An 18,022-nucleotide genomic window follows, 5' to 3' on the forward strand; every position below is an offset into this window, starting at 1 on the left:
GGAATTGCTTGTGATATTTACAACAGTGTTGGACCCTGGCGTTTCCATCTGTTTTAAGTGGCCAGCAGGCCGTGCTTCCTGGGCATGATGCCATGATACCTGAATATTCTCCTGTGCTTTATTCATCTCAGTAATACAAAGGAAAACAAATTTCCACCCTTAAGCTCTCAGGAACATATTTTGGTTTGTGGTATCCACTGTGTGAAATTCACAATTAGTCACACACCCAACTACACACATGACCACTCGTTCCCTCACTTCTGTATGCACTAATGAGACCAAGACATGCAGATAAAGTCTCACATCAACCATCTTTCCTGTTTAATTATCTTGTGCATTCATAATTATGACTCTATTAAGCCGTTTCTGACTACAAGCAGACAAGGTTTTTACTCCCGCATGCTGGTTCTATCATTAAGTCAAAATATTCACACACAACTATTAATTAATTATTGATGAATTATAAATAAATTACTAAATTAATTGCCAGCTATTTTGATAATCTATTCGTCAGTTTGAATGTTTTTTTTTAATGTTCTTGTTTTTTTGCTCCACACAACAAAGAAATTGATAAAACTGGTTAATTTTGGTTTGTGGCCAAAACAAGACATTTGGGAATGTCATCATTTCAAGGTTTGGGAAACACCAGTCAACCTTTTCTTTGACTAGACTGTTTGTGGTTCAGTGCTTTTCATCCCTGGACATATAACAACAGCTCCTGTGCAGCTGTGCTTCATTATACAGTGACTGTCCAAAGTCCATCATGACGCCAGCTTGTTAGTTTCACTTGAGTGAATTAACCAACACCATCCATCCATTCATTCCTTCAATCATCCATCCATCCATCCATTGCCAGTCTGTCTCTAAGGTCAAGAATGAAGTTACCACCATTGTGGTGCCCTTTAACAAGACATTTAACCTCTACAGCAGAGAGTGTGGTTGTTAAACATTTCATTATGGCTTCATTGTTCTGTTATGTGGGGCAGCTTCTGTGAATGTGCAAGGCTCTTCTTTCTCACATGCTAAGGGTAAATAAGGTTGGTAAAATGAAAATGTATAGTACAACTGTGGTTGAGGTCATCATTTTAGTTGCATCTCATGATGCTCATGATTTGTGAGCAAACTGATTAGAGCACAAATGTTAAATGTAAATGTATTAACAGATGAATGATTCTGAATGGTGCATCTACTCACCTGTGTAGTAAACAATCCTGGAAATATCTGGAAAACAAACACAGAAATAAGAGGAATTATTACGTGGATGAGCATAAAGAGATAATCTGACGTTTATTAGGTCTCACAGGGGCAACCAGTGCTAACTCCATAATGCTTACCAAATTAAATTTCAATATCCTGTTAACATTTCAAATGAGTATTGAGTCCATTGTTACATAAATGACTCTCTCCCCCTTCATTGGTTTGCTGTAATTTAAAGAGCTAATTGGGTAATACCAAGGAATAGCTTTATTGTTCATATTCAGCATTTTTTAGATTAGCCTAGCCTTTAACTGATGAACAAATACAACAGGATATGTGGTTGTCCTATCAAATGTTGTACACGTCAAGGTTTTGAAGCACAACAGAATAAACCTTAAGTTTTAAGGGCTAACAATGCTTATCTGGCTTCTGGGATGTTCATAAGGCTGTGGACTAGCATTTGAACTGCAGTTGCATTTTGAGATAAAACATAATTCAGTGCAAAATGTGGTTTATAAATTTAAACTATACTACATGGTATAGTGCAACTCCTTTTATATATAGGTTCACCGCACTGTATTGACACTACCGCTCCCAAACTCTCACAGGAAGCTCAAGATGAGCCTTTTGGGAACCTGACACCCAGTTAGAGCAGTGATATGGACTCTCTGTATGAGGTCAGCAGGATAAGTGTCGAAGTGCTTAGACACCCTAATGTACACACAACTACTGGGTACACACACACACATACACACACACATACACACACACACACACACACACACACACAGGGGTGAAATGACAGCAGGGTTGTCAACAAAGTCTGATGTAATGGTGAGAGGAAAACCCTCAGTGAAAGGGAAATGCCAATGAGGTGACTCATGGTGTGTGTGCGTGTATGTGTGTGTGTGTACAAACCCTTTGAAATACAACACCATAACCTTAGAGTTGAGCAAATATATTTGTGTAAGGTAAAGGGGATTAATCATTACAGGAAGGTGATGATTAACATTAATCAATACCATCTCAATTACAGATACAGATGGTTTTAACACACTATGCTCCGGGAACTTATTACCTTCCTTTTCTGCAAATTCAATATTAGCGCTAAACAATATTGATTTCAACATTTAAATTAAGGTTTAGATCCTTTATGCAAGCTCCCATCTCTCTGCTCTGAACTCAACTCTGAATCTCAAGCCCCATTTATTATGTCCAATGCCCCATTGACAAATGACAAGATAATGACGTTTTTCATCAATAGCATAATATTTGCACAAGATCCCATCATGAAGCCATTTTTTTCATAATATATTATAGTTCTATCTAATGTAAATCTGCAGGCCCATTCAATTTAATATTATACTAGCAATTATTATAAATGTTTGGCCTACTGTATAGCCATTACTGAGTGGTAAAAACAGACCATCTGTCCCTTCCTCTGTGACTTTACCTATCTCTTTTGTAGACATGTGGTATAAGTGATATGTAGCCTGACATCTGCAGCCCTGCTAATTTTCCTGTAGTCTAAGCTAAAACCTGAAGAGCTGCTGGAAAGCGTTAGTTGGACATTTTTTTTCCTCAAGCATTCCTTTATTTGCCCTTAGTGTGAGGACCCTATTGTAATTGTGTATTACAACTGTATTTGCTTTTTGTGGAGTACCAGCATGGTGCTAATTACATACTAGTCTGTTTAACAGCCTTCACTGCACATATATATTAAAACACACACACACACACACACACACACACACACACACACACACACACAGACTGGCAGGCAGCCCAAAACACCTGCTCCTCAAGCTGTTGTCAAAAAAGAAGAGAGCTGAGAAGAGCGGCACAAATTCATTTCACAAGTTTTTTTTTTACAGAAATGCATTGGACTATAATGAATCATGCTAAAAATGAACTTGATGCATAATAATACTCTCTTTGTCACTGCAAATATTGTTTAACTGGGAGTTTGTGATCTAAACAGCCTCTTGTGTAGGAGAAAAGCTGTCAGTCTCATGCTAAAACAATAGCTTTCACAATTGTAATTCTCAGCGCCGACAATTAAGGAGAAAATATGGTCTTCACCATGGGGGAGGGGGGTGGTTTATGGCCTCATGTTTCTACTCGTGTGGTTGGAAGCATATATAGAACATTTTTGTATATGAAATAGAAGTGCACCACTTTTTAAACACCAGGAAACTGTATTTAGGTGTCAAAAATAAATATTTGAGGTCGTTGCTGCTGTGAGCCTATTTCAGCACCAATGTGAATCAAGCACAACAAAGCATGGGCTCTCAGTGATCACCTGCACTTGTTTTGGTGTCTGGTCTTTTTTCTTGCATGTGCTGTGGAAGCAAATCTGGCCAGATTAACACATAAGTCTCATAAATGTATTGTATTGTATATAAAATGCTCATATTCTAATAAATCATGTCTTGCCCCTGTTCTTTTTCTTTTTGCATATGTGTTTTTAAATATATACATCCCATTAAGATTGGGAGTATGCATAGTCCATACTTGTCATTAAAAGAAAGGAAGAGATGGAACAGTTATCGGGCCATAAAAAGTGTGGCCCAGGAGTATAACAGCACATTAAGTTTGAAATCTACTCAGCTATTATTACTGTTCATGTCGAAAAATGGTTTCAGGTATAAATATAAACCCCATCATCATCATCATCATCATCAAAAATGTATGACATCCAGCACACACGTTTACATTCCAGCAGTTTCCTCCATACTTTGCATTTTATCATTTGTGTCCAGGCAACATACCAGGAGCACACTGTGGCAATCTGAATTCACATGCATGTAATGCCTGAAGCAGCTGCCACTTTGGCTGCACCAAACAGTAAAGGTTCGAAAAAATGAACAATTCATTTAACAGTGACAAACCAAATTGGTTGAAGAGTCGCAAAGGCAGATGTGAAAGCACTCCTCTTATAAGAATCAACTGATTCAACTTAAGGAGAGCAGCCAGCTGCTCTGCCTCAATGCTCAGTGTTTATTGGCTAACCTTCAAGCTGAGCTGGCACACACCCGCATTTGTGTGTGTGTGAGCGCCTGACCCCCCTGGACAATGGGCTGTTACTGGAGCGTGCGGTCTTACGACGCAACAACATAACGCCTGAGGCATCAGTCACACCTGCCACACACATACACCCACAAAATCAGATACTCCAACCAATTTTTTTGTCCCTGCACAGTTTTGACTTTGACCATGATAATGTGTTTTACATAATCAGGTTATTTTTATAATACTGGGGCCAAGTTGGTTTTTTAAATGACTTGATTTAGGAAATAAATAGTGGAATGGTGTGATTGAGGGGGGATATGTATACACTATAATATTGCAATATTTCATGATGTAATACTGTATTGATTCTTTGAAGTGCTTTGTGCATATATTAGAAATATTTTTGATGGAGGTAGTTGGCAGCAGGCCTTCACTCATTTGACTTTCTCACCCCTACTTCCACTCCTCTCTCTAGACAAAGAAAATTGTATATTGTTTATGCATGTAACACAGTTACTTTTACTGTAAAACTATCCACTGTGAGGGGAAAAACTCCTTTGATTATATTGTCCCACTACACCGCAATATGTCATGTTCCATGTATCATTCCATGTATCATGCTACCAGATGTTTGCTACCAATGCACAGCCCCACTGAGTTGTACAGGTTAATGTGTTCCAACAGAAGGACATCACATTATTTCATTATTTATGAGTCCAAATACACATTATTCAAAACCTGACACTAATAGACGACAAAACACACCAACACAGACACACAGTGCGCACACAGATGATGCATACTCCAGATAAGTCCTACACACATGCAATATAATAAGGTCATGTTAACACATGAGTGCTCATACACATTTATCTGCAAAAGCACACACTGCAGTGAGAGAGAGGGACACACACACACAGTCACACACACACATTCATTCAAGTGTGTTCAGTTCAGGCGCAATGATGAAGCTAACTGGCTTACTAGAGCAGCATGCGTGTTGATGTATCACACTCACTCCAGATACACCATTATGTATAATTCAACACAACAGATTGAGGGCGAATGAGCAAGGGAGATAAGCACCATGAGTTCACACATGATACCAGTCAATGTTTTTTAAATACATAAAAAGAAAAACATCTGACATCACTATCAACCAGCACCATGTTAAAGTGCTGCCCCAGGTGAGGGTTAAAGCATAAATTTACACATGCTTACCCAATAAAAGCATATTTGGTCAGAAGATATTGAAACTGATCATTAAATATTGAACACTTCTTTGATTTTTAATGATAGCAAACACTGGGGAGTTTGCTAGCTGGTTAATTAGGCAAAAAAAATGAATCCTTAATTAACTGGGCTCTATGCTTGCTTTGATGGTACATTTGATGCAAGTAATAGCAGACAATGATAATGTATCTTTATTTGTACATTTATCAGTTTGAATTATGCAAACAATTCCAGACCTTTGCACAATAGGGGAATAAAATCTATTTGATGTTCTTGAGCCTTATCTGGATCATGTGTCTTAGAATAAAGGATGATTAGTAATAAACAGATGAGTCCAAACCTCTTGACATTTTAGGGTGCGTAAATAAATTAAATGCGACTTCATGTGACTTACTTTTTATCATTGCATATTTATCTGTTGTGCACAGAATGCAAGGCAAGTAAGGTTGACCTGTGTGTGTGTGTGTGTGTGTATGAAGATGGTAGCTCTGTTCCTTGTTAAATAAATCTTGATCAACAATGAGCCAAGATCAAACAATTAAGATACACTGAAATATAGATGATTTAACCTTGAAACAAAACGCTGGAGGAGGATTGTTACTCCAGCATTACAAACACACACACATTTAAATGTCCAACAAATAGATAGAACACACAAAAATACATACTAGCATCTACACATGTTGCCACACTGGCATCACTGCACATAAACCATGCATCCCTGTACTTTAAACCGACTAATTTTATACAAATAGCATCTCTGTCAAATGCACTCCACCTCCCACACATGCACACGAATAAACACAACTGTAAACACATTAGCACACACATTAGTACACACAAGTGCACACATGCTGCGCTAACCCCCAACATCACTGCACACGCACACTTGAAGTCTTCATACTGGCAACCAAAGACATCGTAAACCTAATTGCATAGAACTTCAAATGCTGGAGTCAATTATAGAGCAGCGGAAAACTGACTTTGATCCAACTTCTATTATGGATTAATGTGGTACCATTTTCTTATTTATCAAACAACAATGCCTGACACAGAAAGAGCAAAACCCAAACTTTAAACAAATACCCCGTAATCATCATCATCACTACAGTAACAACTGCTGAACTGCATTCATCAGACATACAGTTCAATACTTCAGGTCATTACTTTGAAATTACAGAATTTCAACACACACACAGAGCATTAACATACAAGAAGGTGACGTACATACACACACAAACACACACACACAACATACTTTCGTGTGATAAAATCCTTACCATGATATAGTCCTTCCATAGAGAAGAGAAGAGAAGAGAAGAGAAGAGAAGAGAAGAGAAGAGAAGAGAAGTCAAGTCGTCTCTTCCTGACAGTGACAGACAGTTTAGATAAGGGAAAGCCAAAATCCTGGGCTTCTGTCGTCTTTGGGTTTACGCTGTGATGTGCTAGCCAGCTAACTCAGTAATGATGATGAGCTTAAAGCCCAGCCTCCTCCTCCTCCTCCTCCTCTACTACTACTACAACTACTGCTGCTACTACACACTGACAAACACAGCAGGAGCGGGAGTAGAGGAACAGGGAAGGGAGAGGAGAGAGAGAGGCAGTGGTAGCCTCTGACCGTGAATGGGGGGAGGGAGGAAAAAGAGAGGAAAGGAGGAAGGAGGTGGATGGGGGAGAATGAGGGGGAGGGGGTATCTTTGTCTCCCTGGAGAGGGATGGAGGCAGCAGTGGGAGGGTGAGATGTTCAAAAGGCAGAGGGAAATGGATGATAAGAGAGGGGAAAGGAGTGATGCAACTACTGCAAGAAAAGAGGAGTGGAAAAAGAGAAGCTAATGGGACGATGCAGGAAAAATGGATGATAAAGTTAGGAGGAAATAAAAAGTGAAGAAGAGAATGACCTCAAAGGTTTAGGACAAGACTATGGTTGAGAACCAATGGGTGGGAGAGCTGTGTTGCCTTTGGCTGTTCTGTCTCTCAGATACAAATGAAGCCCTGAGGAGCTACTCAATTAGTCATGATGCAACTCATCACTGTCCCCATGGAATAATCCATCTTCAGAACAGACTCGAGAAACTGTGGGACTTCAGGAGGAAACAGTCAGTTGTTCAACTGACTTTGTTAAATTGATGTAAAGACATAGGAGGGTTAAAATGCAATGCAAAGTATTCTGGACAAAACTTTTGAATAACCACACAACAGTTTACGTACCCTATGGATAAATCATGGCAAATGATTCCTAAATGCATGAATAAAGTCAGACAAGGGTGTATGAAGGTAAAGTCAAGACTATGTAAGCATCACCAATCCTTACATGGTCATATTAATTAAGCCCGTCAACTTGACACTGAAGATTATGCAAAAGTTGACAAAAAAAATACTCTGTTGGGTGATCATCTGACAAAAGTGATACAAATCATCCACAATTGACTTTTCAGGTCAATTTTGGTTTTAGGTTGTGACTTTTAATGTCATTTACACTCAAGTGTAATATCTTGAATTCATGCTATGACTGACTGCCTGTGACATGGTGTCCTTGATGAAACACTGAGTTTTTCATTTTTGTAAGTCCATATATGCCCAACCAGGCAGAGGTACTCCTAACAGCACATTTCAAAGATGACCTGCTGGTGGAGTAAATGTCAGGGGACTAATCAGAAAGAGTAGGATTCACACCACAGATGGTAACGGCATGGTGGTGCTAAAAGAAAACTCGGGCAACAGAGGAAATGTGTGGTGGTGGCTGAAGCTCAACTGCCATAAATGACCTTTTCCCGCTGTTAGTGCCATCATGAATTAACAACTAAATGTTCTCAAAGTGTCATAAAAATCATGCAGTCATCCTGGCACTGACTCTGCATCGGCACCATTCACCTTGGATACTGTGAACAGTGTGAAGGCAAGAATAAATCTCGAGTTCTTTCACACACACACAATATATATATTCAGTATGCAACATAGACACATCCACAAGTACAGCATATGGCATGTGCACACACACACATCTGAGACACATGCACAAACATACTGTACACACTCTGGCACGGACACACTCCCTACAGACAGACAGAAAGGGCAAGAGTTGCTCATGAGTAAAGCAGATTAATGGGCCACTGGATTAGTGGGCCAAGATGTCAGAGTATCTGCTAGCTATTCTCATTAGAACACTGCATTGACCTCCATTCATTTGGACAACAAAGTATTGTCCCCTAACCTTAACAATAACAACATAACCAGTTAAGGCCTAACCTGAACCTTAACCTAACCACAATCTTTGTCCTAAAGTTAACCACTTCCTCAGGACTAGGTTTTGGTCTCAGTGAGGTCTATTGGTATAGACAAGGTTAGCATTTATGCCAGACAAGGTCCTAAAGCATTAACAAATATAAGCACACACACACAAGAATGTAGATCTAAACTCTGCCTCCTTGAGTCCCTGATTAATAAGTAGATGTGTTAACATCGCCCTCTGGTGGTGGTGGTGCATTTCGAAGTGACGTGTCCTGTGTCTGATCAGTAGCCGGCAGCTGGTTCATCATGAAAGGATACAACCTGAAACAGCACCCTACCAGTGCATCGCCATAGTTTAAACATTCACCTTATAAATGCCTGGGCCTGCTTTAATCTATGACGCCTTAGAATGTGTAACATGTTGCTTTATTTCACTTAGGAAATAAACTAGAAAAGAAAATAGACTTTTCTGACTGGCAACATACGTTTGTGAACTGCTCACTCAGCCACAACAAAGGCCATAAAGAAAATCAGCAATTTTAGCTGTCAGGAACACAGGAGCCGCTGGACTTCTGCTGCCTCATTTAGTTAGTTCCTGTCACTCAGGTAAGTTTGGAGACAGTAGTCTCAAAATAACACAATAGAAGTTACTGACAATGCCTGCAATAGATCAACAAGTCCTGTGTGCCATGATATAATGGACTTTAGTGTGGGTGTCGAGCACTTTACAGGACAACACAAACTTATTTTTCCAGTCAAAAAAGACTGACGGGATAAAGCTTAAAACTTTAATGCAGCCAAGTAAACCACAAGCATCATGTTGCCGACATGTCTTTCATTACCTTGTTTACTAGCATTGGCAAATACTGAAAACAAAAAACCCATCTAACAGACAGAGAGAGAGAGAGAGGGAGAGAGGAAGACAGAGAGACAAGACAGCCTCGAGACAGTCTATTCTTCAATGAACCTTTGTTACAGGAGAGCGCCTGCTGGTGACTAATAACACAGACAGACACATACACATTGACACACAGACACACACTGTGGCATTACACCCACTGCTGACCTCAGCAAAAACCCGTCTGTGAGTATATGTGTGTGTGTGTGTGTGTGATGTCACACCTATGGCTCGTATCCAGGTGTTTCACAATGTGTGTGGGTGAGCCTGTGTGTGTGTGTGAGGGAGACAGAGACAGAGAGAGAGAGAGAGAGAGAGAGAGAGAGAGAGCGAGAGAGAGAGAGAGAGAGAGGGAGAGAGAGTCTTCTGTGATCTATTATGACTGTATGTTTATATGGGTGCGTGGGTGCATAGTGTTTGTATGTCTGTGGCTGTGCAAGAATATAGAGGGATGAGGTCATTGGTTTGGTGAAGCAGACACTGACAGTCTCTCTCTCTCCATTATACTACTCACACTTGTTATTTTGAGGGTTTTCTTCAAACAGAGATTTAAACAATCAGCATGGAGGATTTAGAGCAGGGTTCATACGCCTCTTCTCAGGTCAAAATCAAGTACTTTTCAAGCACTTTCTATGACAAAGAGTGTTCAGCCCCTTTCCAGCTGTGGTAAATTACATATTCACTGTATGTACATAAACTTTAAAATCTACTTTATCAGTGAGGCTGAATGCAGTATTCAAACCCAACAGCATTCACCGTCACCCTCCTTCTCTCTCTGTGGCCCTAGGTAACATAAAAATGGGAAAGCCCCCCCCGTTCATAGCCCATAAAAAACATGAGATTGCAACAGGACACATTTCATTAAACAGCACCCTCTCTGAATGTGAATATGAATTCTACACTAATAAAACCCTACACAATGATTCTTATAGTTTCAGGCAGAAATGAAGAGTAAATCCAATCTCTAGCACAAAATAAAAATCCTGTTTCACTTTTCACTTTCTATGAGCTGGAAGATGAATAGCACCCTTCTGTTTTTCCTATATTATGTCACACATATTCACATAACTGCTTTCCAGTCCGCATTCATGTTACTTCTATAGGAACAGATCATACAACAGAATACAAAGAAAGAAAAAAACATTTGACATTTTACTTGTTATGGTTTCCATAGTATTTTAATTATCTTTGCCTTCAACCATGTTCCACTTTATTTGCGAGTGATCTTCTATGTGATTTGTATTAAAGTGACAAACTTCATCATAAGAAGAACAAGCGGCCAAAGACACCACCCAAAAATAGTGACATACAACACTACAGTTTTATGAAGGGATTAAGTCTTGTTTTACACTTTGATTACATCTGTTAAGCTCTTTGTTGTAGATTCATACTGACCTACACATATATGAGAGTGATCCTTCTATTTTCATCTCTCCACACAAAAGGCACTCAACAAATTTAATTTACTTACAGTAACACTAATTATTGTTCTGATCAAAAGATCTTATAGCTTGAAAAAGGTTTGTTGTGTTTGTGTTGTTGTCGTCATGTAAGATATACTGTATCCTCAGATATGTGCGGTCAACAGCTGGACAAATAGACAAACAAGTTGGGGGCAAAAAATAATCACCCACAAGGGTTTTTGCTGTACAAGAGCTGGGAAATTAAACATCCTGCTTATGAAGCTAAACTATAGTTGATGTTCATGTCACATTTTCAATTTGTACAAAAAGTAAACTCCATACAAAATAGGAGGAAGAACAGGAGGAGGAGAAGGAGGTCCTATCTCTGGATCATTTCTCCTTCAGCCTCCCTTCTTCCCTCATCTCAGTCTTTCTGTTTTTTCTCCTACAACCTCTTTTCTCTGTCTATATGACAAAGCTGAACAATTGCTTCTTTCTCTCTCTCGCTGTCTGACTCACTGCAATGTAATTACGGTGGCTGTCCACTCACACGCGCACACACACACACACACACACACACACACACACACACACACACACACAGAAAGAAAGAGCAAGAAAGACATTCACTTATGTAGAATATCTGTGATTGTAATTGTTCTTTCAAAGATTGCGGTTCACTGACTGTTTCTATCAAAGAAGATTTAAGGGGCAACGATTGTTATAAGTTAAGCCAAGCAGTCACTTTTATGCAAATACACTCACAAACTCATTTATACACCAGAGGAAACTATCTTCCAGTTCTCTCCATCAGCGTGCATGCGCATGTGCATGTGTGCATGTGTGCATGTGTGCATGTGTGCTTGTGTGCTTGTGTGCTTGTATTTGTTACCATTTTAGGGACTTTTTCTGGCACAACCACGGACCTTGTCAGGACCAGAAGGCCTCATGGAGACCAAAACCTGGTCATGATGAGGCAGAACCTCATTCCTTTAGGGCAAGGTTAGAGTTAGGCCTTAAATGATTATGGTTAAGGTTAGGGCTTACTTTTAGTAAGTAAATGCAGTGAAGAACAGCTGCAAATGTGTGTGTATGTGTGTGTGTGTCTGCCCCAAGGAGATACAAGTCATTAACTATGATGTAATTTCCTTCCATTGTAGCAAATTTCAGCTCACACACAGAACACTACACTGTCACAGTCCATCTGCACACACACACACTTACATATACTGTACAGTATATATACACAGTATGCACACACACACACACACAATCACCTTGCTCAGAAAACCTCATATGGTACTATTTTCCAATAAAGTCGTGCAGATGTTACGTAACTTTTACCACAGAGGAAATATAATACTATAAATGTCATGGCCACCTGCTTCAAATTATTTGTATACATATTGTAATACATGCAAGTACACACAACCATACACACACTCTCACACTCAATGTAGTTTCAGGGTATAAAAACGCTGAAATAGGCATGTATCAGTTTGGTTTGACCGAGACAATACACATTTGATTCTCCTGCCTGAAATGGTCGACTCATGTACTGTAGGTACATGAAAGTGAAGTTCTGTCTAAAATGTTTGAGAAATTCCACAGAGGAGAGTTTGATTGCTGATATGAGATAATGATATTAAGACCCTGGAAGGAATAAACTATTAGATTATGTTAGCCACACAACTGCCTGTTGTAATTTAGTGTTAACAAAAGAAATTACAGCCACAGAAACATAACCTCTGTGTATGAAAGTTGATGCAATCAATTCTCCCCCTAGCTATAATCTAAATGCCTAAGGTTATACCCTTACCCTAACCCAAACCCATTAACCAAAACCTAGGGCCAGCCCAATTACCTCACAATGATGGTTTTAAACCAACATTTGACCACACACACACACATGTGCGTAGACATGAACATACACTCATCAAAATACACATAAAGTCTAAGAGAAGCCTGAATAGTGTTACTGCTGCTTCTGAGAGGAAGAAGGCGTTTTCCTTTTCAGCTCCTGAGGGACGCAGCATGTTTTAGGATGTACAGTAAGTGCTCTGTGACTGTGAGTGTGTGTGTATGTGTGTTTACAGACTGAATGAAGGTCCTTTCCCTTTGCTTCTGGATTGGTTGCATTCAGGAAGCAGCCCCCACACCCTTCCATGCACGTGCACACACACGCACAGACACACACACACACACACACACATTTTTCTTCATAGTGGAAGAAACCACATGCAGAAGGATGCAAGGGAATACCAAGTAATCATTTTGTTGTGTTTGACCAGTAAAATGTCCTCAAATGGGGAGAGATGTCGATCTACATTTACATCTACAAGTCTCAAAAAAGATGTGATACATGATAAAATATTTAGTTTAAAGAAAAGACTATAAAATATAATTAAATTAGTCATCTAGTCAAACTAGTCAATATACTCGATGAGTTCTTGCAGCCCTAATATGTTGGTGCATGCCAGCACTTACACAATAACACACACAAAGGTTTGTACAGCTATTCTTATCAGGACTCTGTACTGACTTCCATTTATTTGGACAGCCTAAACAAAACCTTATCCCTATAACCTTAACCATAACCAGTTAATGGTAATGTCTATGTATATATTATATATATATATATATATATATATATATATATATATATATATATATATATATATATATATATATATATATATATATATATATATACATATACATATATATGTATATACATACATACATAACTATAACCTTAGCCTAACTACGATGCAAATCTTAGCCCTATACTTAAAACAGGCTTGGTCTCATTCGGACCAGGTTCTGGTCACCATGAGGACAACATCAGTGCTTATGCTAGAAAAGAGTTAACGAAATCAAGTACACACGCAAAAAACCCACACACACGACTAAATTAAGTTGCTGGTGAAAAACAAAGGACCTCAGTTGTCCAGGTCAACTATTCATTCATGTTTTTTTTCCTTCCTGAGGTGAGTATGCAAATAGCATTCATACATTTGTGCAGGATACGAAACGTCCTCACAGCTGCATGTATTTACACAGTAGGTACGAAGTGGCCAATCACAGGAGGAGGGAAAAATGCCACTGTGTTTGCTGGAGAAGAACAAGCAACTTATTCAAAAAATGCTCAAGTACAGAGTGATACTTTTACCCCAGTCAAATTACTTAATTTGGTATCATGAATTCCTCATGACATACACATATTAAGAGCACACAAGCATATTCATGGACTCTACATGCCTCCACACAATCATACTTTGCCTCTACAGTGATTGCTATCATTAGTTAGAGTCACTATGTGTCCAACCACATGCTGCAATCTACTGACACTAGACTGCTGCCTTTGTTGCGCCATTTATGTCTTTCTGTATGGTTCTTAAATCTAACAGTATAGCTAGAAAAGTACAGGAAAATACAGTACAGAACATAATATAATTACACAATAATATAAGTAGAAAACAGGTAGAATAAATTGACCAAAAACACATGATGACCTCAGAGGGAAAAAAAGAGAGACATCAGGAGACAGACAGTGGATTGGAGCTCTCTGCCATGTAGTGGACTGCTCCTGCAAGTGTGCAGTCAAAGTGTTTCTATAAATACAGGCCTCCTGCACTGCTCTGCAATTTACGCACACACACACGCACTTCTGTCTCAGTGAGGACACTCACTGACATAATTCATACTACAGTTTAACCACAATAATTAAACCCCAACCTTTACCCTTAACCTAAATATAAACTCAATCCTAAAACCAAGTTTTAACCATCAAACGGCTGTTTGAAGTTATGAGGATTGGCCAAAAAGACCTCAGTCTGTCAGAGCTGTTACTCAAAATTGTCTGCACAAAAACTGGAATAAAAATACACAGGAAAAGTGGAATCAGAAAAGTGAAGCTACTACACCAATTTACAATCAAAAAGCCTCCTACATTACATTTGCACAGCAATGCAAATTTTTAAGAATACTAAAAACTGAATGAGACATTCCACATAAATGGATTTACCAGAGGCACATGGTATGTCTAAAAATGAAGCAAAACAACTACTTTTCCTGCCTGTTTCACACAAACAAGGTAATGAGAAGTTTCTGCTTGAGATAATGGATTACACTGCATTCATTTTGGTTATATGACACCAATTTAGGAAACTGGGACTGAACCACATGGTTCAAATCCACATATTTGGGAGCGCTGCCTCAGACAAACTTCATTACATATCAACATATAGAAGTTGAGTGCCAGCATTTGACAAACATCCACAGAAAATGCTCTGCACAAATGTGTATTTGAACACGGTAAATTAGTTTATGAATGCACCCAGAGTAGGACTGAATACAAGCGTGTGAACTGAATAAGATTAGCATAGCATAGCATTGATGTGGCTTCTTTGCTGGTTTGTTCTGTGAATGTATCTCCCAACTAACTACTTTTAGATTAATAGGTGAGAAGATTTGGTTTTACAGTTGACAGCGTTTGGAGCTAAGTGGTGGCAACAAAAGATTTTATATGAGAGAAATCATTTTAACTCTAGCTATTGTAGGAAATAAAGTCTGCAGGATATCATCCTCGCAAAGGCTGTCTACTCATCAGAATAGTGATTCTTCAGATGGCAGGAATTTTATTGTTACACCTCACCTTTTTCAGTAAATGAATAAATGAGACCTCATGTAAATTTAACATACCTAAATCAAATATGACACAATCAAACATTAGACTATTGTGCCTGTAACAGATTAAATTGGGTCAGTGATAAATTTCCTCACTACTGATTTTGGGTTGGGTCGTCCAGAGAATTGCAAATGTTAGTGTGCATAACGACACTCTTATCTGGTCTGAAGCCTCAGTGGCCTTGGGATACCGCAATTCATTAGCATTTTCTTGCATCTGGAATGTGAATTGGAGGTAAAAATAAATAAAGAAATAAAAAGCACAGCATCATATGGGAAATGCAGAGCATCCAAAGTGTTTTCTATGAGGAGTAAGTGAGAAGCAGGTTGAATATTTAAGTGCAATTTATTTGGCAGTAACTGATTTTTTTAAAGGGGAAACCGTATCAAAACTTAACTCTCTTTTTTTTAAGTCTTGAAGATGCTCCAATATGCCAGGAAAGTGAAAGTCACTTCATTCATTCATTCATTCATTCATTCATTCATAATAAAATGTGATATCTTCAAGTCCAAACCAGATGCCAATCATTAGGAATTATCCCTCTGTGACACTGACCCATTAGTGTTAGTATTCAACAACTTATTGTGATACAGTGCACCAATTTTCATATACTACACATTTCTTTGTAGATTTCTTATAATATTGTTATTACATATATTTGATCTGCACAGTATAGTTTCTTGAAATGTTAGCAAAAGTAATTACTTTTTTTGCTTCATCTTACCCTTTTTACCCTACCTGCCATATTTTTAATTCACCAAAACGCCAAAGCAAATTCCTCCCATGTTAAAACCTACTTGAATACATACAAACTAAAGCAAAAATGTGCTTAATTAAATATGTTATTCACCTACTACAGATGGCCAAAAAACTGTAATGTTCCAATGGTATGAATATTGGAATTTTGGCCAAACTGGAAAGGTGGTGCTAATGAAGTGAATAATGGAACATTTAAAGCAATTACTTATTCCACTATATGTGAACACATCATTTTGAAATAAATCGAACTGTTAATCTGTTGTTTTGACCGTATAAATTCACTTTTAAAATGCTTGTGAGTACCTTTAAAGTGCTATATCACTATAATTATTGTTGTTATTATTATCATCAATATGTAGTAATAATAATAATAATAATCAAGAACACAATACTGCAGTGAATCGTGTCATTGGTTTAGTGCCAGTTGTAGGTGTAATTTGCAAGATAAAACATGTGGATGTGGATTTGAACTCTGCAGGCTTTAAATTATTAACAAAACCATAAAAAAACTTCATATCTTAATCTTAAAATTAAATTAAAGTCTTTACTTTAACTAAATGGGAAGAAAATTAAACATAAGCGCTCCATTAAGATATAAATAAAGAGTTCAGCAAGTTGAGACAAATCAAGGTGGTAGGGCAGACATGAGTAGGTGAGATAGTAGGAGGGAGGAAAAACAAACGCTGAATGAAAAGAGAGATTTAGGAGCTGAATGTAGGTTAATCCGGTTCACTTCATTTGGTTAGTTAACCTTTCTCCCCAGTCACTCCTCCATGTGACGAGCTCAGTTTGATGGCAGTCAGTGGGTCACTTTTCTTTACAACTTACTGTAAAAGCAAAACTACTGCTGTTGTGAGGCTAAGCTAACTTCACCGCTCACTTTGAAGTCTGTAAAATTATACATTTGTTCAAATGTCTGGCAGAGGAAACGGCTATCGACGGGACGGACGTGAAGAGAAGACGAAAAAAAGAAGCAACGGCATCACATAATTTCTCAAAACTGCTGAAATAATCCCAGAAACACTACGTCACTCACGTTGACTTGTTCCAGGAGACGTCAGCGACGTTTGTTAGGACTTAAGTTGCAGGAGAAGCTGCTCACAGTCGGTAGATAGTCCGTTATTTCAGTCGCAGAGCTGGGAGAAGTTGCTAGTGGGTTTTTTTCACTTCTGACTGTGTCTGCCCTCCTTCTCTCCTTCTCTCCCTCTCTCCTTCCCTCCTTCTCTCCCTCTCTCTCTATCGCGTCGCCTGTTCCTGCTTCCCCCTCTCCACATCTAGCATTCCAATATGGCTGCTGCAGGGAGCGAAACACACATGGGTTTGCGCTGATATTCTCGTCAGGACACTACACTGACCAAGCCTAACAACAGTGACCACAACCAGTCATTGTCAAACCCCATTCTAATAATTATTTACACATCTACTTCAACCTTAACAAGTTCCTCAAATGTGAGATGCTGTCTCACCAGGACCAGGCTTTTGAGGACTATACTGGTCTTGGTAAGTTCATATCAGGAAAGGTCCTAACGAGGAAACAAATCAAGTACGCACACACACAGTGAGTGAGAAACCTCATTGCAGCAAGCAAACCCATGAATGAAC

At 38.8% G+C, this 18,022-nt stretch overlaps 1 protein-coding gene across 8 annotated transcripts in view; it reads right to left on the reverse strand.

Annotated features, from left to right (window-relative positions):
- Positions 1-17,660, reverse strand: part of ptk2aa (protein tyrosine kinase 2aa) — a 53,630-nt gene extending 35,970 nt beyond the window's left edge. For 4 of the 8 annotated variants that reach the window (XM_044052287.1, XM_044052283.1, XM_044052288.1 and 1 more), the window contains exons 1-2: positions 6,723-6,937; positions 1,195-1,221 (exon numbers count right to left, since the gene is read on the reverse strand). In XM_044052287.1, coding sequence (XP_043908222.1) covers positions 1,195-1,221; positions 6,723-6,741 — 46 coding nt within the window. In that variant the 5' untranslated portion in view covers positions 6,742-6,937. Of the gene's footprint in view, positions 1-1,194; positions 1,222-6,722; positions 6,939-17,456 lie in introns of those variants that run through there. The other 4 variants (XM_044052281.1, XM_044052282.1, XM_044052279.1 and 1 more) reach the window with 2 other exon arrangements.
- Positions 17,661-18,022: the final 362 nt, after the last annotated feature.

The sequence above is a fragment of the Solea senegalensis genome, linkage group LG20 (assembly GCF_019176455.1).
Source record: "Solea senegalensis isolate Sse05_10M linkage group LG20, IFAPA_SoseM_1, whole genome shotgun sequence".
NCBI classification, from domain to species: Eukaryota; Metazoa; Chordata; class Actinopteri; order Pleuronectiformes; family Soleidae; genus Solea; species Solea senegalensis.